At 40.2% G+C, this 26,362-nt stretch overlaps 1 protein-coding gene across 7 annotated transcripts in view; it reads right to left on the minus strand.

Annotated features, from left to right (window-relative positions):
• Zdhhc20 (zDHHC palmitoyltransferase 20) overlaps window positions 1-26,362 on the minus strand; it is a 60,997-nt gene continuing 34,635 nt past the window's right edge. For 2 of the 7 annotated variants that reach the window (XM_029468955.2, XM_029468950.2), the window contains exons 5-14: window positions 25,442-25,511; window positions 24,296-24,328; window positions 23,569-23,689; window positions 17,078-17,113; window positions 13,894-14,035; window positions 9,943-10,069; window positions 7,600-7,689; window positions 6,245-6,360; window positions 4,744-4,820; window positions 1-3,824 (exon numbers count right to left, since the gene is read on the minus strand). In XM_029468955.2, the coding sequence (XP_029324815.1) occupies window positions 4,783-4,820; window positions 6,245-6,360; window positions 7,600-7,689; window positions 9,943-10,069; window positions 13,894-14,035; window positions 17,078-17,113; window positions 23,569-23,689; window positions 24,296-24,328; window positions 25,442-25,511 (773 nt within the window). In that variant the 3' untranslated portion in view covers window positions 1-3,824; window positions 4,744-4,782. Of the gene's footprint in view, window positions 3,825-4,743; window positions 4,821-6,244; window positions 6,361-6,704; window positions 6,750-7,599; window positions 7,690-9,942; window positions 10,070-13,893; window positions 14,036-17,077; window positions 17,114-23,568; window positions 23,690-24,295; window positions 24,329-25,441; window positions 25,512-26,362 lie in introns of those variants that run through there. The other 5 variants (XM_029468951.2, XM_029468952.2, XM_021182184.3 and 2 more) reach the window with 5 other exon arrangements.

The raw sequence follows: 26,362 nt of genomic DNA on the forward strand, positions 1-26,362 counted from the left end.
TATCTTTATCTGTTTATTAATAAAGTAATTATGGTTTCTGAAAAAAAATGCACACATAGTAATGTAGGTTAGGCCATCCAAAATACAGAGCCAAGAGTCACTGGTCATAGTCCAGGTTCACATAATGAGAATAAATAGAAGGCTATGCTACTGATAAGACAACTAAGGCAAACGATCTCTCAAACTTATTTATAGAAAAACATTAAATATCACCTTAAACAGTATCCATCTCTTCTTTTAAATGGGCATAGGCTTGTCTGTAATCATGTACAAATATAATAAACTAACAGCTTCCTTAGCTCCTTAATACAAATACAATTCCTTGCTTTACGTAACTCAAGAAAATAATATAGCATGAAGTCATTAGAAAAATATGGACCTTTCTGAATCTCTATTGTATTTTAAATTTGAATTTAAAAATACAGCTTAGATCATATGAAACATGAATTTCAGATTTATATCTTATTTGTACTTTTACATATGCTCTTACTAGTTTGACTGAAATGCAAAAATATGATTTCTTAATATCAGTTAAAAATACTTATCCACGCAAAAGTACTACTTTATAGAACAAGATGTAAGCGAAACGTAGTTTGAGTTACTGCCTATCCAATGCCGCAAATACGCAGGCTCTAACACTAAGCCTGTAACAGTTTTGCTTCAGAGAGAATTAGAGATCTCTTGACTCATTTCAAGCATTCCTGTAAACAGTCAAAATTTGCTTTCTGTAAGAATTAAAATTCAAGTAAAGACCATATATTTAAGCTAACTTGTTATGCTTTAAACACATTGAGTCATAACTATGTAAAAAGTTTTTTAAAAATCATTCTTTTATGAAGACAAAACTCAACTTTGTAAACATGTTCATGTCAATAGCTGGTACACTGCAGCTGCTTTGGTTGGCACAGTGACAGGGTCAGGTGCCGCAGGTACTCAACAGTCAAGTACCTCTGTACCCAGGTAAACCAAGTCTCCTGTCTGATGTTTTTAATGGCAAGGGCAAGACCTGAAATTCAACTCCATTTTCTTCACAAATGTTCAAGTGTTTGAAATTTTGGCAAAGCTTTGTTTCAAGGTAGTCCCCCCCCTCCCCCCACTGATAGCAGACTCAATGCCAGTTCACATACTAAACATCCAGCCTTTCCCTGATTCCCATACCACTTGCTGGTCCCTAATGAATGGCTCACTGACACGTATGAACAGCTTCAGCTTGGGCCAGGGATGTAGCTCAGTGGTAGAGGACTTGCCTAGTATGCAGAAGGCCCTGGATTTGATTCCCAGCACTAAAATGAAACAAAACCAAAACAACAAAAGGCAGCTAAATATTTTAGAATGTGGCAAAAAGCTGGCTATAAAGGCTACCAAAGTGGAAAACTAGAAATGGTTTTACTATGCTAATAAACAACTCAGAAATTTGATACTTCTACATAATAGTATGTTAAAGGGGCAAATTATGCCAGGTGCATGCAAATCCCTTGATATAAATATAGAAACACTGAAATACTAGAATATTTCTGAAAGTAGCATGCACACTACCAAATTGAAGTTGTATTTCTGGTTAGTAATTGATCTTCTTTTCCTCTCGGGTTGTTTAGCACAGGCTTCATGCAGCACAGGCTACTGTTGATGCTGAGAATGAACTAGACCAACTTGATTCAGACTCCCAAGTGCTGAGATGGCCAGCAGGCTCCAGCATGCCTAGCAGTAACTGGCATCTCTTAAGTCATTGTTTTTATAGAATGAACGTCAAAAGAGCTGCAATGAAGAGGAATTCATACTACATACAACTTTAAACCATGGTGCCAAAGCTGACTCACTCCTTTGGTCCAAAGGGAAAGTTACTTAAGATTCATAATTAGTGCAGTCAATGGGAATCCAGTAAACTTCCCAAATCGCAAAGTTAGAACAGCAGCGATCTTGATTTATGTAGGATTAGGAAATCACAGCACTATCTTTAGTATAATATTTGATATTCAGAGGACTTGAGAGCTACTTGGTGGGTAAATAAAAAGCAAGGTTATTTGCAAACTTCAACACTGGGTAATGTGGGGAGTCCTACAGTCCAACTCATGCAGGATGCCCTCTCCTCCACAATCCTATTGTGCACACAAAGACACTGCATAGCCACATCCTAGACAGCAGCACATCAGAGACGTCTCTCTGCTGGTCCACCTCAAGCAATCATTTGGGGTTGTTTCTTTTCTTTCGTCCTTTCTTTCTTTCTTTTTTTTTTTTTTTGGTTTTTCAAGACTGGGTTTCTCTGTGTAGCCCTGGCTGTCCTGGCACTCACTCTGTAGACCAGGCTGGCCTTGAACTCAGAAATCCACCTGTCTCTTGCCTCCCGAGTGCTGGGATTAAAGGCGTGTGCCACCACGCCCCGTGGTTCTTTGATAAACTGTATAAACCAAAAATAGTGCCTCTACATTGCCATTTGATGGACCAGTGGACTAATCTCCTAAATATAGCTATTTCTATTAAAGCCACTAGATGCTAAAAACATACTATCTGTTAAAAAGAGAGCCTGTGTGCACCAGAGTGCACATGTAAATGCCAGAGGACAATGTGTGGGAGTTAGGTATCTTCTTCCAGAATGTGGCTGATGTCAGGTTGTAGGTCTGAGCGCAAGGGCCTTTATCCACTGAGACATTTCTCCAGCCCAAGCCTGGGACATCGTGGTTTTGTTTTACTTATTTCATCCTTATCTGAACTGCATTTGAGTCACTGTTGACTTGGCTACAGGATTCCTGTAAAGGACCATAGTAATTTTTAGACATTGTCTAAATGAAATCCTATTTAATAGCATGTTGTAGTCTATATACTTTTAGGGATGAAAATTTGTTTACTTTATAATACTTCTTCTTTCATTCTCTTTTTTTTCTAGTCACTCCCACCTATTCATATATGTGTTAGGTCTTTGGATGGCACGTGAACCTCTGTGCTTTCCTGCCCATAAAAACTTCCCTTGAACACTCAACAACTAGTAATTAAAAAGCAGAGAATACCAACATGTAGTTGTTTCCTTTGAGCCTTGGGCTCACACTACACCTACACCACATGGTTGTACTATTCTGTGTCTTAGATACGGTCTCTATGCAACCAATGCTAGACTCAAAAATCACTGAATCTTACCTCAGCCTTCTGAATGCTGGGATTATAGGCATGTGCCACTTGGCTTTTAAAAGTACTAATTAGAAGTATTAATGCTTCTAACTAAACCTTCACTGAATTATATTAATATCTTCAATGTTCTAAATTATTATATTTAGGTATCTGAATCCTTCTGAGTGTTATTTTATAGCCAATAATTAAAAAATCTTTATTAAAATGTTGAAAAGTATAAAACAGTAATTATAAATTAGTAAACATCTAATAAAAAAAGCAGTATTTCTTTCCCTTATACAGCACAAGAATCAGTGATTTGGGTATCATTTTTAGCCCCCGTTTTCCCTAGGTATACTTCACCACAGACAACTTTTTAGTTTGTGTTTTTGGGGTGAAAATTTATGTGGATACTAAGAAATAGCTCTAATGTTGTAACTCAGATGTTTAAAATACATATGGCATGTTAACACGTAATAGCATTGTAAAACAGGTGTTACTTCCAAAGGAAAATTAAGTCACTTTTGAGCTGTGAGGCAATGTCACACAAATGGACACTAAAAATTAAGGCATCTTTCTGCTCTGCAGTGCTTCTGTGGATCCATCAAACTGTACAAACATCTCCTTTTAAAAATATATCTTCTGTTATACTTCAAATATTTCATTCCATCCATCATTTTCTTGCAAATAAAATTGAAAATAGTCCAAAATGTGTTTTTATATACCTACAAAAGACAGAAATTGAATTATTAGTTAAAAGCCAATTTTTCATTTCCTAAGATATTTAATAAATGGTCCTGTGGATAAACAAGTTAGGAATCAAATTCTTGAGTTCTACTACAATAATACAGACTCCAGTTAGCAGTGAAGAAGGGAACAAGCAAGCTTTCTACTTGCCTTCAGCGCACCCTGCTGCCTGCTTGGACACCTCACATCGGCCTATCACACTGGGGATTCTCTGACTACATAAGCAGTACAGATGCAGGATTCACTGGCTGGTAACTTTAGCTCCAAGTGCCTGGGATGGACAGGAGTGTGCTCAATATGTAGACCCTGCAAGCGAGCTTCTCTTCATAGTGTAGCCAATTCTGCCAGATGTGGGACTTGGAGCCTGGATCTCACTCTGTCATTGGCCTTGGGCCTGTCTCTATCATTGCATAGGCTCTGAGTCCTCGTCAAAGACCTGACCTCATGATAAGCCTAGAGTGCAGGATGCAGATGTCACATTTGGAAGACCAGAGATGAGATCCTCTGGGAAAAAAAAAAAGTAGCTAGGAAGAAGGGGCTCAGTATGTGTTGTTCTGGGCCATGGGTTTGAGACAATACTTTGTTGCTGTGTCTTACAAAACTATCATCAATAAATCCAGAAGCCTGTTGTCAATCTCCACTTGAGCAAACGTCTTCAAATAACGAAAAACCACTCTTTTTCATTATCAACTGGTTTTTTCATTAATCCACCAACAAACTGTTAGTAACACTGTGTTAGAAGTAATAAGGAAAATGAGATTTTGGAAGAAGTCATATTTGGAATCATAGGACAGAACTGTTTGATTTGGGTGTCATAGTTGAAAAAAAAATAAAATTTGTTTTGAGATGAAATATGCAAATAAACTACATTTGCCAAAGGATATTATATTGTCTTACCTTGCACTCATCAAATGGTTAGTTATGAACAAGTAGTACTCAATTTTCTATTTCCACTGTAACATGGTTATTTGTCCCTGTAAACATATAATTAATTATAAGACAGAAGTATTAAGTTTCTCGTGAAATGCTGAAGCTTATTACATTAAGAATAACATGTGAGTGTGAAGAGGTAGAACACAGGTGTCAGTGCGGTGTGTTAGAGCTGTTCTTCTGCTTGCTGTGTGAACATGTAAGATGTTCAGGATGTTAAGCAGCTGTAATTAAGAAGTCCAGGAAACACCTCTCCCCATTACCTTACCTAGGACCTGACTAATCTTAAAGACCCTACAACACTGACTAACAGATTCCCTGTAGTTCTTTATGTGCTGTTTCTGGCACTAGGTTCTCACTTTGTGTGGCCCAGTTTGGTCTTGAATCCATGGAAATCCTTCAGTTCAGCTTTTGAGTACAGTGATACAAGGGTGTGCCACCAAGATTGGTAAGGGAAAAGTTCTAAATGCCTCTCAAAGCTCTAATGAGTCCCTGCCCTCTGCACAAGGATCAGAGGCGTTCAGACAGTTCACAGGATACTTCCTGAAGTCACTGTGAGCTGATGCGAGTATCTCAAACTGTTTCCTATAATGCACCCACATTACTGACGGCCATATAACCACTGGAATCAAGAAGCACCTGAGACAGCCTGAGACAGGATTTGGACTTGTCCTGGGAGGTAAGTGGTCAGATAATACTGCAAACCCAGTTCTGACCAGAGAGTCTACTTAGTCTGAGCAGCCGTTCTACACTGCACTCACACCTCACAAAGCGAGTCAGTAAGAAAGGCTAAAGTCTTGTCCACATTATTCTGTAAAGACTACAAAGCTCCCTACATTCTTAGGAAAGGTTTCACAAGGAGTCAAGGCTTGTGTAGAAATGGTGATCCTCTTGCCTCAGCCTCCCAAGAACTAGAATTATCGGCTTGTGCCATCACACCCAGTTGGGTACAATGCTTTTCTTCTTTCTTTCTTTCTTTTTTTTTCTTTTCGTTTTGTTTTTTTTTTTTTTTTTGAGACAGGGTTTCTCTGTGTAGCCCTGGCTGTCCTGGAACTCACTCTGTAGACCAGGCTGTCCTGGAACTCAAGAAATCGGCCTCCCAAGTGCTGGCTGGGATTAAAGGCGTGCTCCACCACTGCCCGTCGAGTACAATGCTTTTCAAAAATTGTTTTCAACTAAGTATATACTAGAACACTAAAAGAAAAAGTTCTTAAAATACTATTCAGATTAGCCAATGCCAAGCTAACTTTCTTTATAGACAGAAACACGTGGCTGGGAAACAGGCCGGCTGAACGGAGAGCGGAGTACAATTAGCCACTGTGCCTCTGCCCCTTTCCCAACAAATCTCCTCGGGCATTCAGCTTCTCAGGTTCCTAAGTTCCGTTTTCTCAAATATCACACAGTTTTGGTTTTCTACTGTATTTGTTTAATCTGGTGACTTTCCTGTGAACCAGATGAGAATTATTACCTGATTTGGTGACTCCTTCTTCAGCTCCATTCTCTAGCCACTGAGATTCACTGTCCAATAAACGGTTTTTTGATTCACTAAGTGGTTTGATAGGAAAAGGTTGATTTGAGCCAATACTGAAAAAGGAGCAGACAATTTAGTGAATAGTTTAATGCTCAATAAGGATATTTAATAATTAATAAGCAGCAAATTAGTATTCCTTCTCTGAAATATGTGAGGGCCACTCATGAGATCTTAGCACTCTGAAAAGGCTCTCTCCAAGAGAAAATGCCCACAACCCCCACCCCAATGATGGCTCTTTAGGCCCAAAAGTGTATATCCAGCACTGCCAAAGAAACCAGTTAGACTGAGAAACAGCTTCAGAGGCTGGTGGGAAGGGCTTGTAACACTTGTTAATCGGGAGCTGTAGTAGCACAAGGACAGGTGAAGAGCTATGTCTGTGGCCCGTACAAAAAGTTACCTGTCATCTCCCAAGTTTTCTGCTTTCTACCTCTGCAGTTTAGATCTAAGGGGAAAAAATGATTCAGTGATTTATCGTAGACTTATTATTCTAACTAAGAGAACCAGGGAAGAGGGAATGGAGGAAGGAAAAGAGGAAAAGCATGGGCAGGTGCTTATGGGACAGACTCTCTGCTGGTGCTTTATACACCAGCTCCACCCTCGAAACCCAAGGGAAGGAAACAGCTCTCATCATCCTTGGTTTCCAGAGAGACAGACTTGAGTGACTTAGATCCACAGTGAATGCTGGAGCTGAAGGGCCAAAGGCTTTGGTGCAGTGCTAAGTTGCCTGCTGATGTCAGCATCCTATGGAGCTTAATGCTCTCTTTCTCCTTTCATTTTTGTTTTGTTGAAATATGAATTTATGAATCAATTTTCCTGATGTACAACTATGTTAAGAAATTTCCTATGAGTAAGAAAACATTTGTACTTTCAAAATTCTCATTAGTTATCTGATGTTGTAATTAAAATCTAGTTATCAAAATTTATGATTATTAGAATAATGGCAGTGGTTGTTAAAATTTTCTTTTAAAAAATTCAACTTGGTATAAACCAATATAATGAGATCTTAAAGGGAATCTTCTTGGGATGAAGACATAGTATATTTACTGGCTTCCTGGTTTTCCTAGACACTACAGACATGCTCTGCTCCATTTGTGTTTGAGTTGTTCAAAGTTTTATACTAAGAATATCAGGCACCTAACATATCAGTCCTCCATTAAAAAAAGAATGTCAATAGATTTTTTTTCCCTTTTTCTGTCTGCTTCCTGGAGTGCTACTGTTTGTGTACGAATCATTCATGTACAACACAGACATTAGGTTGTCTTATAATGAATATTGGACTCTTGGAAACACACCTTCTGACGTATTCACCCTGGTTTGCAACAGAAGCTTGTTCTGGATCCATCCCCACAAGGCGAGCTGGAAAACTGCAACCATCACCCAAACTGTACAATGAGAAATAGTCATTATTTTTGTACTCACTTAACAACAAAGGTTCAATTTAAGATTTGCTTTTCAGAGGCATGATAGAAATACATTACTAAAATGTGTCAAGTCAGAGATCAAATCCCAAGATGTCTAAGTTTAGAAGTTACTGCTTGAAGACAGCCTTTTCTCTTATAACTCACATGTACTTAGAATCAGTGTCCTTAATGTTGATTAGGATCACAATGCGGGTTAAGAGCAGTGGCTGCTCCTCTACAGCACCCACATGGCAGCTGACAACTACAGCTATCTCTAGTTCCAGGGCATCTGATACCATTTTCTCACCCCTTGTAGACACCAGGAACACACATGGCACATATACACACGCACATAAAAACTCAGTAGGTATTTGACAACAATAAGGAGAGCCCACTCCAATTATAAATTTACTGCTCAGAGAAAATATCCTAATAACCAGATAGTGTGCATTTCATTCAACAGGAGTAGAAAACTTCACTGAAAACACGGAACAATAAAGCACACCCAAAGAGTGGACTTGAATATATAGCAATAAGGTTTACAGAAAATGACACACACACATACATGCAGGAGCAGACAGTATCACAGAGCTGTGGGAAGCAGCTCCAGATAGGCCCAGGAGGAGTCCCTAAGGTGGGGAGGAGACACAAGAGACTCTGCTAGCAGTTCCTCTCTACTGGTGAGAACTTCAAAGCCAGTGACAGATTCACCCAGCTGGGCATGTGTGCAAACCTATAATCCCAACACTGGGGAGACCAATGGACAGATCGGAACTCAAGGCTAGTTTAGCTAGGGAAAAAAAAACAAAACAAAAAAACAAAAGAAAACCAAACTAAAAAACCAAAGAAACAAAACAAATAGACAACAAAACAAAACAAAACAAACGCCCCAACCCTAACTTCAAGTAATCCCAAACAAAATAAGTCTTTTAAAAAGCTACCCTAAATTTTATCACAATTAAGATTTTGTGATTAACAAAAAGTAGTGATTAGGCTGGGCGTGGTGGCGCACGCCTTTAATCCCAGCACTCAGGAGGCAGAGGCAGGCGGATTTCTGAGTTCAAGGCCAGCCTGGTCTACAAAGTGAGTTCCAGGACAGCCAGGACTACACAGAGAAACCCTGTCTCGAAAAACCAAAAAAAAAAGTATGTGAAGAAGGCATATGAAGTAAAAAAAAAAAGAAAAGGTGATTATATCTGTCAGCAGAAAATAAGACAAGCCAGAAGACAGTAAAGCAGCATGTAGGGGTCTACACCAAAATAAAAATAAAAAAAATAAAAATGAAGGTAAGCAAGCCATTTTCAGATAGAAAAGCCCCTACAATTGCCCTGTGCTCCTTTAGAGACAGGGTCTGACTATGATTATATAACTCAGACTGGCGTCCAACTCCTGACGATGCTCCTGCAGTGGGAGCCTCCACCCAGCACACCTACAGATCTCAGAGTTAGGACTAGGGTTAGTATATATCATTTACACCTCAGGTAAAACCCATTAAGTGTTCAGACTTTAGGAAAGCAGAGCTATGTTGGATGTGGTGAGCCAGGCCTTTCTACTTGCCCTCTGGAGGCAGACAGTGTATCTTTGTGAGTTCCAGACCAGACAGGGCAACATAGTGATACTTGTCTCATATTTAAAAAAAAAAAAAAAGGTCTGGCTCTGAGGTTAAGAGAACTCTAGGGGTCCTGAGTTTATTCCACAGCAACCACATTGTGGCTCACAACCATCTATATTGAGATCTGGTGCCCTTTTCTGGCACGCAGGTGTACATGCAGATAGAATACTCATACATAAAACAAACCTTTAAAAGAGAGAGAGATAGCCGGGCATGGTGGCGCACGCCTTTAATCCCAGAACTTGGGAGGCAGAGGCAGGTGGATTTCCGAGTTTGAGGCCAGCCTGGTCTACAGAGTGAGTTCCTCCAGGACAGCCAGGGCTACACAGAGAAACCCTGTCTCGAACACCCCCCGCCCCCGAAAAAAAAGAAAAAAAAAAGAGAGAACACCTATACACACACTTTATTTCTGTTCTGTAATCTATAAAAACATATATCCCTAAAAGTGATTTAATTTCATTTTGAAGAGCTTTTTAAAGTTATTTCTATTTTTCTATTCTCCATTCAAATGTATACTTATTGTACCTAATTTTTAAAAAAGCAAATATATAATTTTATATATATTTAAGATATTTATCTACAGGCAGAGGCTACCACTGACCCCTACACATTTTGTAACTTACCTTGAAAATATTGGAACTAGCCAATATTTCTTTTCATCACCAAAGACTTGTCTCCAATTTTTACTGCATCCAAGAGAGAAACCATTTCCATCTATTCCATAAGAAAACATAGGTGCACGAAATGATTCTGTTTAAAAAAAGGGGAAAAAAAAAAAACCAAACTCAAGCATGTATACATACATGAATAAATCTTGTGTATTTAAACTTATGAAGGAAGTGAGAAATAGTAACTTTTTGCCAATGTTTTTGACATAGACAGCTATAAACATAATGGTGACAGGAAGTAACAAGGAATGATAAGCATCTGAAATGGCAACTGTCCTAATTATCCCCATCTGATTGTTACATTCTAGATATCTCAGCATATACACAATTATGTTAATTAACATAAAATCTACTTTAAAAAAGATAAATTTGACTTACTTGATGAAAATATATTTTAATTTTAACCCTCCAAAATGAAAGGCCCAAGTAATTACCTAATATTACATTTATTTGTTTATAAATGAATCAATAACTAAATAACTAGGGTCTCTCTGTGTAGCTCTAGCTATCTTGGAACCCACTATGTAGACCAAGCTGGCCTTGAACCTACAAAAATGCACCTGCTTCTGTTTCCCAAGTGCTGAGCTTAAAGGTGTGGGCTGCCATGCCCAGCCATACACTGTCTGGAAAAAAGCAGTCCTTGAACATTACACTTTGGGTTTATTCTACTTTGTGGTGCTAGGAACTGAGCCCTTGCACATGCTAGTCAAATGTTCTCCCGCTGAGCTAAATACCTAGCCTTTAGTAAAGATATTTTACTTCACTTGATTTATTGTATTTCAATTTATTTTTAAGTCACTGGAACTTGTTGACTTTAAAAAAATTTTTTTAAAAATATTTATTTATTATTATATCTAAGTACACTGTAGAGGTCTTCAGACACACCAGAAGAGGGCGTCAGATCTCATTATGGGTGGTTGTAAACCACCATGTGGTTGCTGGGATTTGAACTCAGGACCTTCAGAAGAGCAGTCAGTGCTCTTTACCTTTTTTTTTTTTTAACCTATTCATTTTACATCCTACTCACTGCTCCCCTCCCAGTCACCCCCTCCCACAATCCTTCCTTCGCATCTACTCTGAGGGGGATGGGTGGGCTGGATATCTCCCCCACCCTGGCACTTCAAGTGTCTATGATCATCTGGGCACTTCCTTACTGACTGAGTCCAGGCAAGACAGCCCAGCTAGTAGAACATATCCCACGTGCAGGCAACAGCTTTTGGGAGAGCCCCCATTCCAGTTCAGTTGTTCAAGACCCACATGAAGACCAAGCTGCACATCTACATATGAGTGGGGAGGCCTAGGTCCAACTCGTCTATGTTTTTTGGTTGGTAGTTCAGACTCTGAGAGCCCCAAAAGCCCAGGTTAGTTGATTCTGTTGTCTTCCTGTTTAGTTCCTATCCTCTTTGAGGTGGCAATCCTTTCTTCTATTCTTCCATAAGAGTCCCCAAGCTCCCTCCACTGTTTGGTTGTGGGTGTCTGTATCTGTCTGCTTCAGCTGCTGGGTGGAGCCTCTCGGAGGATAACATGCTCCTGTCAGTATGGTTCAGGAGTCTGATGGAGTCTGATGCAGAAGAGGCAGCGGGAGAATGGGAATTTGTTCATTCTTTATTGGTGAACTTCCTATATATTCCTAACAACATAGGTACTTGGATTTTTTGTTTGGATTAGGTAGAATTTCTACAAATCTAGTCTAGCAAAACCTACATTTACTAAGCACTGAGAATCCTATGCCCTTGTGAGTATGGAAGTAAAGGCAGCTAGTCTTGTGGGAGGACAGAGGCTGTGTGTCCTGGGGTAAGGGTAGCTTAGGTGAAGATGGGAGGAATGGAGTTCAGAATGCTTGGAAAATGGGACAAAAGAAGGAGATTACAGACCACTGCTTCAAGCTTTAGTGTAAAGAGATCCAGAGTGAGGTCTAGGCAAATACTGATATCACAAGAAAAGTTGTACTTTGTTTTTTAAGACAAAGCCCTTCAGCATCTTACAAGCTGACGGGATGGAACCAGACTGACAGTATAGAAAAGCCAATAAAAAGCAGGGCAATCGGGCTGGTGAAATGGCTCAATGGGTAAGAGCACCCGACTGCTCTTCCGAAGGTCCAGAGTTCAAATCCCAGCAACCACATGGTGGCTCACAACCATCTGTAATGAGATCTGACTCCCTCTTCTGGTGTACCTGAAGACAGCTACAGTGTACTTACATATAATCAATAAATAAATCTTAAAAAAAAAAAAAAGAGTTAAAAAAAAAAAAGCAGGGCAATCTAGAGGAAAAGACAGTCTTAGACCGAGTTCTAAGATAAATCTTGCAGGAAGGCTGACACTCATGGGTGGGAAAGGAGGTATGTATAGAAGGCAAGAAAGGTGAGAAGATGGGAGATTGCTTGTGGCTTCTCAACATTTTTCTCTGAAGGACTCAAAATAGTAAGAATAGAATGGAGAAAATCAGGTGGTGGCACATACCTTTAGTCCCAGCACTTGGGAGGCAGAGGCAGGCGGATCTCTGATTTTCAAGCTAGCCTGGTCTACAGAGTGAGTTCCAGGACAGCTAGGGCTGCAACGAGAAGCCCAGTCTTGAAAATCCAACCCTGTCTTCTTCTCACCTAAGAAAATCTAGATTTCTAAGGAAAACAGCCGAGGAGGCCGAATGACCACTGTTTCTACCCTCAGTTAGGTCATCCTTGTTTGTTTGTTTGTTTCTGACAGTCTTAGCCTGGCCTTGATCTCACTGTGGCTGAACTAGACTATATAAAAATATCAGATTATATTACATTGGATTGGAATTAATGATACTCTTTGATACAGTGCTTATTTCTATAATTTTGGAAGTATATGCACACAGGCTAACTCATGGCATAAACTGGTCTCTCTCTCTCTCTCTCTCTCTCTCTCACACACACACACACACACACACACACACGGGTCACTGAACACATGTGGAGGTCAGAAGACAATTTGTGGGAGTCGGCTCTCTTTTCCTCTCTCATGTGGGTTTTTCAGACTGAACTCAGATCATCATCAAGCACCGCACACAGCAGGCACCATTACCTATCAGCCATCACTCCAGCTTTGTACCCTTACTTTAAAAATTAGAAAAAAAGGAAAAGAAAAAATGCAGTAACAAAAATACTATGCACTAAATTTCACCGAAAAATGAAACAAAAATGGAAGATGTGTAGTAGTGGTTTCAATGAAAATGGCCCCCACAGACTCATAGGGTAAGGCACTGTTGGAAGTGTGGTCTTAGGGGAAGTTTTTCCCCTTAAGGTTTCAGAGGCTCAGAGTAGGCTCAGTGTTGCTCTCTCTTCCAATCCAGGCATAGAATTCTCAGCTATGTCTGCCTACCCGTCGCCATGCTTTCTGTTAAAACAATAACAAATTAAATCTCTGAAACTGTAAACTAGCCCCAATTTCATGTTTTCCTTTATAAAAGTTGCTGTGGTCATGGTGTCTCTTCACAGCAACAGAAATTCTAAGGCAACCTTTAGAACATATGCCAGTTAACCTTTAGAACATATGCCAGTCAGGCTGTGTGTCTGTGGGGTCAAGAATACACAGGAGTATGCTGCTCTGTCCAAGCAAGAAAATAAACTGAGGATTTTAAATGGTTTGTGTCTGAGAGTGAACTACCTTAACATGAGGATCTGTCTATCATTCAGAATAATATCTTTTACTCATAATGTATAGACGGTAAGTTTTGCTATATAATACATTACACTGAAGTCCTATACACACAGTCACTCCTGCACTTCTCTTCAACACCAGTCTCACGCCCACTGTACCCAACACAGTCAAGTTCAAGCACAGTTACTCTTCATCTCTTTATCACCTACTACCATCTTTCTATACATTCAACCCACGTTCATTTGTGGTCATTAAAAAAAACCATATACTTTAGTCTATTTACCTATTGTCGTTCTATTTTTTCCAACCAGCCAGCAATGGTAGCTAAATAGTGAGAGCACACTGACGAAGAACATTGCAGACACAAAGAAAAGGAACAGTACGTGGAACTTTGCGCTGGGGAAATTTAAAACTGTTGGTTCATTCTGAGGAAAGAAGAAAGAAGGGTTAATTGTAAGGATACTGAATCTCTAAGTGCAACTTATTCTGGTTCTTCATAAAGACTGATTCCACCAAAAAAAAAAAAAAAGTCACACATGAAGAGTAATAAAATAAGACCATGTATTCTGAAACAATGACTACAGAAGCAAACAATGGGTCTAGCAGGCTGAGCCCATAAACACTCCAGTAATTTATAAACTGTCCCTAGGGGCTGGAGAGACAGCTCAGGGTTAAGAGCACTGACTGTTCTTCCCAGCACTACATGGCATCTTACCACTGTCTGCAACTCCAGTCCTAGGAGATCCAACACCCTCTTCTGACCTCTGGGGGCACCAGGCATGTACTTACATGGTACACAGATATAAAAGCAGGCAAATATCCATCCATACACATATTTATTTATTAATATAAAGTAAATAAGTAAGTAAATAATTTAAAGTCATTAAACACCTAATAATTCAGCCATAAAATGAGATGGACTCTTTCCCTAGCAATTTTCTTTGACACCCTATATACATATTCAGATTTTCCTCAACATCCAGAGGAACATGAGTACTTCCATTTCCTTAATTATATATGCATTAAAAACAAGTGGAATGTGATATATTCAGTTCTACTTCTGCACGTCTCTCCTCCAAGCTGCCCCTGTTCTTAGATGTGCTGATGTCCACCTTCTCATCCTTGTTTCTTTTTCTCGGGAGTCTTTGTAGGTAACTGTCATTTGTAAGAGTTGCCATAACGTATTGAAGAATGAAGTTTCTGTCATTCCTTCTTACAGAAATATGGCTAGGAAGAAGCCTTTGAATATTTGCTCTTAAAATAAAACCATAAAAGGGCTGGAGGTGTAGTTCAGTCAGAAAAAAATGCTTGCCTAGTATGCATGGAGTCCTAGGTTCAGCCCCTAGCATGACAGGAACTGGACATGGTGGTGCATTCCTGTAATTCTAGTACTCAAGAATAAGCAGGAGGACCAGCCGGGCAGGGTGGTGCACGCCTTTAATCCCAGCACTCGGGAGGCAGAGGCAGGCTACTCAGAGAAACCCCCGTCTCAAAAAAAAAAAAAAAGAAAAGAAAAAAAAAGAAGCAGGACCAGAAGTTCGAGGTCATCTTTGACTGTACAGTAAATTCAAGGTCATCTTGGGACACATGAGACTGTCTCAAAACTTGTAGCCTCCCCCAGCCTGAAGCGGGCTGGTGCAGACCTTGTTGGCACTGAGGTGGGGCCACCTGCAGTGCAGCTTTCCAACTTGGCTGCCTTCTTTTGAAGTGACAACTGCCCTGCTCTTCTCCAAGATGCTGCTACCCTCAGAGAGGCTGAACCTGTCTTCCTGAGACATTCCTGAATAAGCAACAACCTGGCGACAAAGCACCAAGGATTGGGGGGAGTTGGGGGGGGGGAATGGGCCTTCCCCCTTTTAAGCACAGTCTCTTAGTAAACTCTCGGGCCTTGATCAGAGAAAATTTGTCGTGGTCTCATTATTTCTCTCACAGTCTAGTCTCTTTCAGCCCCAGCCTGCCTTCCAGAAATACCCGGTTCATGTAGGCCGTGGCATACTACAACAAAAACTGTATCGGCAGGTCTCCTAGGCTTTCAAACAGGTTGCCCTACTTAATTTAAAAACTATTTAATGGGCTAGGTATGGTACCACATACCTTTAATGCCAGCACTTGGAAGGCAGAGGCAGGACAACCTCTGTGAGTCTGAGGCACATTGGAATGTATCCTGGTCTACATATTATGATAGCCAGGAGTACATGGAGAGAGACCCTATCTCAAAAAGGGGGCGGGGTTGAGGGTAACTACAACAGACTGGAGAGATGACTTCTTTAAAAAAAAAAAAAAGGGAGGGCTCTCACTGTGCTCTTCCAGAGGTCTTGAGTTCAATTCCCAGCAGCAACATGGTGGCTCACAATCATCTGTAATGGATCTGATGCCCTCTTCTGGTGTGTCAAGAGAGCAATGGTGAGTACTCATATACATAAAATGAATAAATAAATCTTAAAAAAAAAAAGAGTTCTGGCTGCTTTTCCAGAGGTTCCCAGCACCTACCTCAATGGCCCACAACTACTTACAACTCTAGCTCAAAAGGTCTGTCTATGGGCCAGGCCTTTAATCCCAGCACTTGGGAGGCAGAGGCACGTGGATTTCTGATTTCGAGGCCAGCCTGGTCTACAAAGTGAGTTCCAAGACAGCCAGGGCTACACAGGGAAACCCTGTCTCGAAAAAAAAAAAAAAAAACAACAAACAAAAAAACCTGTCTATGGAATTCACTCACGCACGTGAGCTGTTTTATTTTTTTTTTAATTTCTGACCAAAGGGGCAGCAAGAAGGCTCAAGAGGTTAAAATATGCTTGTTCAAGCCCAACATCCCAAATTCTATCTCTAGAACCCATGTTTAAAGGAGAACTGGCTTCCAAACTTAACCTCCACACATGTGCCTGCATGCATGTACACACATCATACGCACAACTATAATTTAAAATTTTTAATTTAAAACAAAAAGTGTTTAACAGGGGGGTTAGAAAGCTAGGAGGTATTTTATAGGTATTTTTTTCTGGAAGCACTCACATAAATAGTGGGAATGGCTACCCACACCCATGTAAAGGTCGGAGAGAGGCAGACCAAGAAACTCGCTAGTCAGAGAGCTTCTGCTTCAGTGGGAGGCCCTGTCTCAAGGCACTAAAGTGCAAATGGAAGATATCCACTATGTCCCCCAACATGTGTGAGCACCTGCACACTCATGTGCATATACCACACACATAACACACTACACACAGACTTAACTGAAAATCTGTTAGTGTGTGTGTGTATTGGAGATTGAACCTGTGGACTCAAAAGCTTGATCACTGAACATCATCTCCCCCACAATCTTGCATTATTCTGATACCTCTCTTTTTCCCCAGAGAAACCACTACACATTTAAAACACAGTAAATAGTCTGTCTTGCCAACTGTAGAGCAAAGTTTAATTACATACATTCACTCTGTAAAAGATGATGAGGATGTCATGGCAACAATGTGTTTTACCTTTGGGCAATTCTCTGTAGATTTCCTGCGGCAAAGCTTGTGCAAACAAAGACAATGCATTAAGAAAATTAAGTTATAAAATCCTTACCCTGGAAACTAAGCTTTATCAGTTGTGTGCATTTGGAAAGAATATAAGAAGCTGCCCTCTAATTTAGGATCTACATTTTCCCAAAAGATAAGAAAAAACAAGTAAAAACATTTCTCTCTTCAAGCACATCTCAGAGCCCCTCTAAACATGCACTTTCCCATCTAATTATAAAAGACACTCTCGTCTAAAAGAACTAATTAACATTTACAACGCACATCTGTATGTAACTCTTTAACCTCTGGGTTCTTAGTGGTTCTAGAAATGAGACCTGATGACTCAGCAACTTCACTGTTGCTGCCTGTCTCACTGGGGAGACAGTGGCAGCCTCTGACTCAGCTCAGCAACTTTTACAAGTCATAGCATATCACTTTTTCCCACTTTTCTGGAGACAGACAGACACGAGACGCACACTCACTCTTCTAACACCAGAGATCTCGAAGGTCCCTCTATCACTTAGCCCTACCAGAATCCTGGGCTTTCCCTTAGTATCCTTCCTGAGTCTAATTTAGGTATAAAAAGATCCCTAGGAGCTGGGTGGTGGTAGTGCACACCTTTAATCCCAGCACTTGGGAAGCAGAAGTAGGCAGATTTCTGTGTCTAGCCTGGCCTATAGTTGAGTTCCAGGACAAGAATACATAGAGAAAAGGTTCCCTTAGTGTAGCCAAAACACTCCAGTTGACACCTATAGATTAAAGGTTCTTCCTTCCCTCAAACATCTACCAGTTCCCTTCTGCCTTGGTTCATGTCTTCCCTTCACTGTGAGCTCCATCGTGTCCACTCACTCTAATATGCAATCTACTCTATTTCAAGTGTCCAGGTATGGGAAGGTAGATTGGCTGCTTAACCCTGAGGTCCAGTTTTCACCCTGTACTGACTGAGAGTCCAGAAACTTTACCAACAGAGGCTTGTCTTACTCTCAAACAAAGATTGTTATGAATAGCTCAGGGACTAATTATATTTGATGTTAATTCCTTCTCCTGTGAGGGGTTGTGAACAAGGAATGAGTCAGCACTCAGGTGATTTCCTGTAAACCTGCTTCCCACCTTAATTTGTAAAATAAAGGAGAGTTGATGATTGGGCAGATAAAAGGGAAGGTGGAGTGGAAGGTGAAGAAAATGGAAGAGGGAGAGGACATGGAGGAAGAGGAGGAAGACAAGTGGAGCAGAAGCACATGGCCTGAAGAAACCGCAAGTTCTAAGGGGTCTCATAGATGTGGAAGATGGCAGTGTATCAGTAGATCTGCCCAATCTAGGTGCACAGGATGTATTCATATTAACTGAGTCGTGTTTTCATTGTCAGGGAATATTTGGGTTGGAGATTTACCTCAGCAAAAGATGTTTAAAACTTTGCATATTTTGGACACAATGTTTGTGACCTCTAATTTATCTGTATTAGCACTCTCCTGTCAGCCCTAAGTCTAAAAAAGTACACCTCAAAAACTACTTTTAAGATTTCATTTTGGTTTTAGAGGCAGGGTCTTACCATGTAGCTCTCTGGCTGGCCTAGAACTTGCAATGGAAACCACATTAGCTTCAAACTTACAGAAGCATATTCTTTAAGAGAGATAACTAAGCTGGTTCCATTTTGTTTTACTAATTACACTCTAGCAAAATTTTCAACTTGGCTTCATCTTAAACTCTTCTAGATTACATCTTTCAAATAATGTAACTTAGCCACAAAATCACAAGCAACCATCACAAGGCTATCTACATGTAACACTGGAGAACCCACATCCACACCTTGAGAGCACGATGTGATTTCCTGACCTTCTTTCACCACCAGTGCTTAACTGTAAAGCAGTGATTCTCAACCTTCCTGATATTGTAACCCTTTAATACAGTTCCTCATATTTATTGTGGTGATTCCCAAGCATAAAAGTATTTTTGTTGCTACATTGTAACTATAGTTTTGTTAGTGTTATGAATCATAATGTAAATATCTGACTGATATCTGATATTCAACCCCTGTAAAAAATCATTTGACCCCCAAAGGGGTCATGACCCACAGGTTGAGAACTGCTATTCTAAAGCACGTATGTACGATATCTTCTCTCTACTCAGTAAACTCACTAACTCTGATTTGTCTAAAACTTGTTTCTGTGGAAGTCCACGAGGAAGCACTTTCTTTGGACAGTGCTAGGCTGCATCCCCCTGATGCTGCTGAAAGGCCAAGGCCCAGATGCTCACAATCTATCCCTGAGCAGAAGCTGATCAGGTTTTGGTTTTGAGACAAGGTCTCACATACAGTTCCAGCTACTCTGGAGCTCACTCTGTAGGCCAGGCTGGCTTCAAACTCAGAGAGATCACCTGCTCTGCTTCCTGAGGGCTGGGGTTAAAGGTGTGCAGAGGATGCCAGATGAAGTTTGCTCAAAGTCTAAAAACCACACATTTTTTAGGACTTGATTTTAATGAGTGGGTTTTGTGTACACATATATGTAAGTAAACCGTGTTCGTGACTGTAAGTGGATGTGAGCCAGCATGTAGATATGGGTCCCCTCTGTAAGAGCAACAAGTGGTCTAAATCAAGGAGCCATCTTCTCTCCAGGCTCCCTCAATTACAGTTTTAGTAAAAATCTCTAAGACATAACTGTGTTCCATGACTCGGTGCTGTACGCTGCTTTAACTGACAACTGACCTTGAGAAGTACCTGACTCTGCAATAAAGATCTGACCTTAAATTCTAGTTTTCTAGACTATGAAGTATGTGACCTAGGGTGCTACTTAATTTCTCCAATCTCAGCTTCTCACTCTGATAACTGCAGTAACAACAACCCTCTGTACGACCATGGCTCCTTCTCTTCTTGTACAGGCACTCTGGGATCTTGGTGCTTCACTGACTTGGGCAGATACTGCCCTCACAAGCTGGCCAGTACTTAGAAAAGAACTCATCACTCCAAAAGGGCAACTTTCATATGCTAATCAATCCAGAGCCTATACCCAAGCCTGCCATTCCTGTGGCCACTCCCACCAGGAAGCAGTATCCTCTAGTTTAGTCATCCAAGAATCCATTGAAATCACTCAAACTGGCTAATCCTAAAGCTTTTTAGACTCCAAAAGCTCTTGCACTCACTGATCCCCCTGAATAGCCACCCACACTTCTACTAGGCTGTTTCTGTTCTCTTTGGGGCCTTTGAGTAATTATCTTCTCAGTAGCAATAGGCTCTAGGTCTGTGGGCCTCACCAGAGCTGGATAATAAGAAAACACATATACATCTTAAGATTTTTCAGGTGTTAGAGTATATGTGGACATATTTGTATGCCACAGTTATTCCTCTGCCAAATCACGGTTTAACTGTGAAAATGTAAACAATAAAGGTGTGAGAAGGAAACAGTCTCATATCAAACAGAGAGCAGCCAGAAACACGAACGAAAAGAGCTTAAAAATAGCAAACTTTGAGAAAAACAAAATGTGTTTAGAAGATACAAGCTAAATGTGAACGGAAACTTTTCAGCAAGAGTCAGAGGACGAGGAGTATCTTTAAGGAGCCAGTGCCAGGAAGACACTGAAGAATGTTAGGGGCATTGTACTGGCTGGTTTTGGATCAACCTGACACAGCTGGAGTTATCACAGAGAAAGGAGCTTCAGGTGAGGAAATGCCTCCATGAGATCCAGCTGTGGGGCATTTTCTCAATTAGTGATCAAGGAGGGAGGGCCCCTTTGTGGGTGGGACCATCTTTGGGCTGGTAGTCTTGGGTTCTACAAGAGAGCAAGCTGAGCAAGCCAGGGGAAGCAAGCCTGTAAGAAACATCCCTCCATGGCCTCTGCATCAGCTCCTGCTTCCTGATCTGCTTTGAGTTCCAGTCCTGACTTCCTTTAGCGATGAACAGTGGTTTGGAGGTGTAAGCTGAATAAACCCTTTCCTCCCCAACTTGCTTCTTGGTCATGATGTTTGTGCAGGAATAGAAACCCTGACTACGATAGACATGAACACTGTGGCTGCCTTTCACCCAGGAGATTTTGCTGTGCTGTGTGGCAAAAGCTGTCTACAGCCTGGGCCCAGGCAAACCTGTCTCAGCCAACAGAGTACAGGTCTATAGATGCCCAGTGGCTCCTGGTAGGAGAAACTGCCAATTTTCGTGCTGCCTAAATTATGAACTTTGTTTCTATCGCTGGAGATGTCTATATTTTCCTAAAGAAAGTCTCATCTATAACAAGATCATACATAAAGATCAATATCTTTTCCACGGAAACAAAAACCTATCAGAGAGGGGCTGGAGAGACGGCTCAGAGGTTAAGAGCACTGTGCTCTTCCAGAGGTCCTGAGTTCAATTCCTAGTAACCACATGGTGGGTCTCAACCATCTGTAATGAGAGCTGATGCCCTCTTCTGGCCTGCAGGTGTACATGCAGCCAGAAGCCTATACACATAATAAATAAATCTTGAAAATAAAACTAATCAGAAAAAGTAGACAAAAGATCGAGCTCATAAAAAGATATGGCTATGAATAATAAGCACAGTCTTACACGTGCAGAGTTAACAAAGTTAAGTACTCTGATCGTAAGTCAACAGGCGCCACACTTTAAGAAAGGAGTATAAAAACATGGCATCAGGACACAGACATGGTTAGGACAGGATAGGTTGAGACATACAATGAGAAAAATAAAACCAAAGGCTGAGGCAGGAGAACTGCCTGCTTAGGTTACATGGTGAGTTCTAGATTAGATTGGCTAATTTAAGACCATCACACAGACAGACAAACATCTACTGGATGCTTTTCATTTAGAACATGTTTACATTCATTTAACCTATCACTTCTGTGCAGTTAGTATTATTCCAGATTTCACAACTGAAAGAGCAACCTAAGCTAACTTCCTTTGGCTATTTTACTATTCAGCAAACATTTACTAAACACCTACAGTGTTGTGTGCCAGGTAACATCCTAGATGTTCTACTGATGAAAAGGACAAAATTTCTTGCCTTCATGGAGTTTAAATTATAAGAATATATAGTTATATAGATCTGCCTGCTTCTAGACCTAGGTATCAGAGGACAAACAACAACTCAAGAGTAATTACCAACTAAAGGTTTGATACTGGGTTCAGCAGTGTGACAATCAGGACTGAGCCTTTATTTAATGGGATTGATGAAACCAGGGGGCAAAAATAGATGAAGTATATCCAGATATTTAAAGATTTAATGAAAGGGTAGTATATATATTTTAAAGTTACTTCTAAATTATATCAATAGCACATAAACATATAAAAATCAAATACCAAGAAAATGTTATTAATAACTACTTCTAAGATAGAGTTCTTTTCACACTTTTGTAGTTACTTTCCCCTCAAGAATATAAATTTACAAATTAAAAAGGTTTCAACTTGATTACATATTCTGAATATATAAGCATTTGCAATGGTACCTAACACCCCTAAGAGAACAAGAATCAGCAGGTCTCTTCTCCTGTCGTCCTTCTGAGCAGAGAGTACCATCAGCAGCTCTCTAACATTTCCAGAGAGGCCAGGACACACTCACAGGTTACCTTTCCCCAGACACCATCACATACTTTTTACACTCATGTATGCCTTGTTCCTTGTTCACAGCACATCCCAGAGGTCACTCCCAGTTACTGCCCTACTGGGTGCTTGTTTCTGTATGCTTTCCTCTCACAGATAAATCAAACTTTAGCTCCTTGTTGTTAAAACGTTTGACTATTTTCAACTACTTGCCATTTTTAAAAACTCTGAGAAGCTGGGGTTGGAGAGACATTCCAGCTATTTAAGAGCCTGGCTGCTCTTGAAGAGGACCCAGGTTTAACTCCCAAAACGTACATGTCAGCTCACAATCTCCTGTAACTCTACTTCCAGAGGATCTGACACCCTGTTCTGGCCTCTGCAGGAATCAGGCACACACCTGGTGCATCTATGTATATGGCAAAACATCCAAATGTATAAAATAAAAATACATCTTTTTTAAAATTCTGAGAAAAAGGGCTGGAGAGATGGCTCAGCAGCTAAGAGCACTGACTGTTCTTCTGAAGGTCCTGAGTTCAAATCCCAGCAACCACATGGTGGCTCACAACCATCTGTAATGAGATCTGATGCCTTCTTCTGGTGTGTCTGAAGGCAGCTACAGTGTACTTATAATAATAAATAAATAAATCTTTTTTAAAAAGTATGCAAACAGGAAGCAAGTATTAGTCTGGCCCAAGGATATCATTCTGAGCCTTATCAAGTCAAGTCAAAGTAGTGACCTCTTTAAAACAGCTCTTTTGGCAATGTGCATCACAGAGAGACACTTGTAATCTATGAAATAAACATGTATTTACAAGTACACATGCAATTTATATGAAGTATAGTCCTGACTGCACCATTATAAAATCTAATCCGATCTACTTATAAAAAGTACTAAGTGACTCTTTCAAATACATATCTTTTACATATGTTTAAGACAAAAAAAAGACTTACCGTCCAAAATTTTATAAAATACTCTAAAACTGTTGCAGCCACAAAAAGGCAATATAGTAGAGAATACAACAAAAACAGCATGAAGAATTTGTAATTAGTAAATCCCACACAGTTATTCACCCTGGAAGAATACAGAAAGTAACATTATAAAAGTCAGACAAACCATAAGCACAGAATCAGAATGCAAACGTGGTCTCAGGCGTGTGGGAGAAGGATGTTCGACGCTGTCTCCTCTGTGAGATGTGAACATCCTGGCAGCTGTACAGAAGTGGGATATACTTGCTGTTACTGACCTCACAGAGATGGCTAAGACAGGAGATTAAAGTGTGCCTTTTAGTCATAGGAAGGAAAGAGGACCAGAAAGCTTTACGTCATCATTACTTGGCAATAGGTCAAGTAAGAAGTAGAAAACAAAGCCCGGCGTGATGGCGCACGCCTTTAATCCCAGCACTTGGGAGGCAGAGGCAGGCGGATTTCTGAGTTCGAGGCCAGCCTGGTCTACAGAGTGACTTCCAGGACAGCCAGGGCTATACAGAGAAACCCTATCTCGAAAAACCAAAAAAAAAAAAAAAAGAATGTGCTGGGACTCTGGAGTTAAAAAACAGCATCACAAGATTTTTTTTTTAAAAAGGGATTATTAAGAAAAAAAATCATTTTCAATTCCTGCTTCTGATGCCCAACCCTGGCCCCCTTGGTTTAGGCAATTTCTACTATTTTTCATACATACCATGGACAGTGATGATCCATCTTAAGAACACATCTAGGAAGCAAGCATACGAAAATTCATACAGAAAAATTGTGACTCTAGTTTCTCATTATTTTACTGAACTAAATATTTTAAGGGAATATTTAAAAATATTCCCTTAAAACTAAATCTTATGAGGCAACCTAGAAACATCAGGTAACTTGTGAGATTCTGTAAGCACCTCCATGGGTAAACAGTCACAAGGTTTTTACATTGTGAAGTCAGTCCATTGCATCTAGCTCATTGGACCAGACCAAATGACATCTTATTATTCAGATGTGGAGATGACTTCTAGTACATTACAAAGGCCCAATTTAAACATCAGCTAAGAGCTGGAGAGATGACTCAGCAGTAAAGAGCACTGACTGCTCTTCCAAAGGTCTGGAGTTAAAATTCCAGCAACCAACTACAGATCTCACAAATAATGTAAGAATGATAAACCTAATACCCAGAAAGTAGCACAGCTTGTCTAAGTGGCTTCGATTAGTCAGGGTTGGTTATTTATTTATTTATTTATTTATTTATTTATTTATTATATGTGAGTACACTGTAGCTGTCTTCAGACACTCCAGAAGGGAGCATCAGATTTCATTACGGGTGGTTGTGAACCACCATGTGGTTTCTGGATTTAAACTCAGGACCTTTGGAAGAGCAGTCGATGCTCTTAACCACTGAGCCATCTCACCAGCCCCCCCAGTCAGGGTTTTAAACTAACTTCTCATATGAAAACAAGGATTAAAATGGAAGTGATGGCAGATAAAAAACAATCATAGTATTTACTTCATTGATTTTTTTTCATATCAACATTGATAATAAAAACAAGAAACTATCATTGTCTCTAATTCAAGAAGTAATCAAACATATTTTACAAGGCGGGTGTAACCACTGGCTCCTTAACATTACACGAAGCACAGTACAGAAAGCTTATTTAAAGTTAAAGTTCTATTCAACTAGCAGAGAAACTCTTCTAGTATATTCTAGCTTACATAATCATTTATGATAGTTCTATATTAACAGCAAGTGACAGGAAAAGACGAAATGGTTTTGCTAAGCATGAGGAAGCATGTAATGTCTGTCTGTTACCTAGGACTAGAGTGGTGCTAAGAAAGCAAACTGAGTAGCACTCACCTGTCACATGCTGAGCAGTGATGGGCTCGGTCAGGTTTAATCAACTGACATTTTTCACAATATCGGATAGCTAGAGAGAGAAAAAAGAAGAAGAAACTCAAAGGTGTGTGTGGTGGTTTGAATAAAATGGTCCCCAAAGGTCCACAGAGAGTGGCTCTATTAGGAGGCATGGCCTTGTTGGAGTAGGTGTGGCTTTGTTGGAGGAAGTCTGTCACTAGAGGGTGGGGTTTGAGGTCTCATAAACTCAAAACCAGGTCTAGTGGCTCGTTCATTACTGCTGCCTGTGGATCAAGATATAAAACTGTCAGGGCCTTCTCCTGCACCATGTCTGCCTGCATGATGCAATGCTCCCACCATGATGATAACGGACTGAACCTCTCAAACTGAAAAGCAGCAACAATTAAATGTTTTCCTTTGTAAGAGTTGCTGTGGTCATGGTGTCTCTTCACAGCCATAAAACCCAAACTAAGACAATGTGTAAACTTAACTCATTTTTATAAAGCTTGATTTTCAAAATACACTCTGGAAACTAACAGTGGTTAGTTTAAAAACGCCAGAGTCCACCAGAGAGCTTCTCAAAATGCCAGGAGAACGGGGACTGCATAATGTATCCTCTCAGAAGTTCTCACCCAAGCCCAATGCTTGTTGATATAGCATAGTGTCTATTGATGTACTTAGAGGCATTTTAAGCATTCTCATTTTGACGTTTTGAAACAGCTTTATTTAAAGCCCTTCTAAATACCTTCTGTCTGCATCCATCCCTACCCTAGACCAATGACAATTCATTTTTGGAATAAAAATGAAAACTTCTTTCTAAATAAATTCTAATACATGTTACACTATTACCTAATTCACATTCTACTGTTCAAAAGACACTGATCACCTACTATGTGCCAGGTATTCTAATCAAAAATCCCTGCT

Source organism: Mus caroli, unplaced genomic scaffold (assembly GCF_978045245.1).
Source record: "Mus caroli unplaced genomic scaffold, Mus_caroli_1 scaffold_12, whole genome shotgun sequence".
Taxonomy (NCBI): Eukaryota; Metazoa; Chordata; class Mammalia; order Rodentia; family Muridae; genus Mus; species Mus caroli.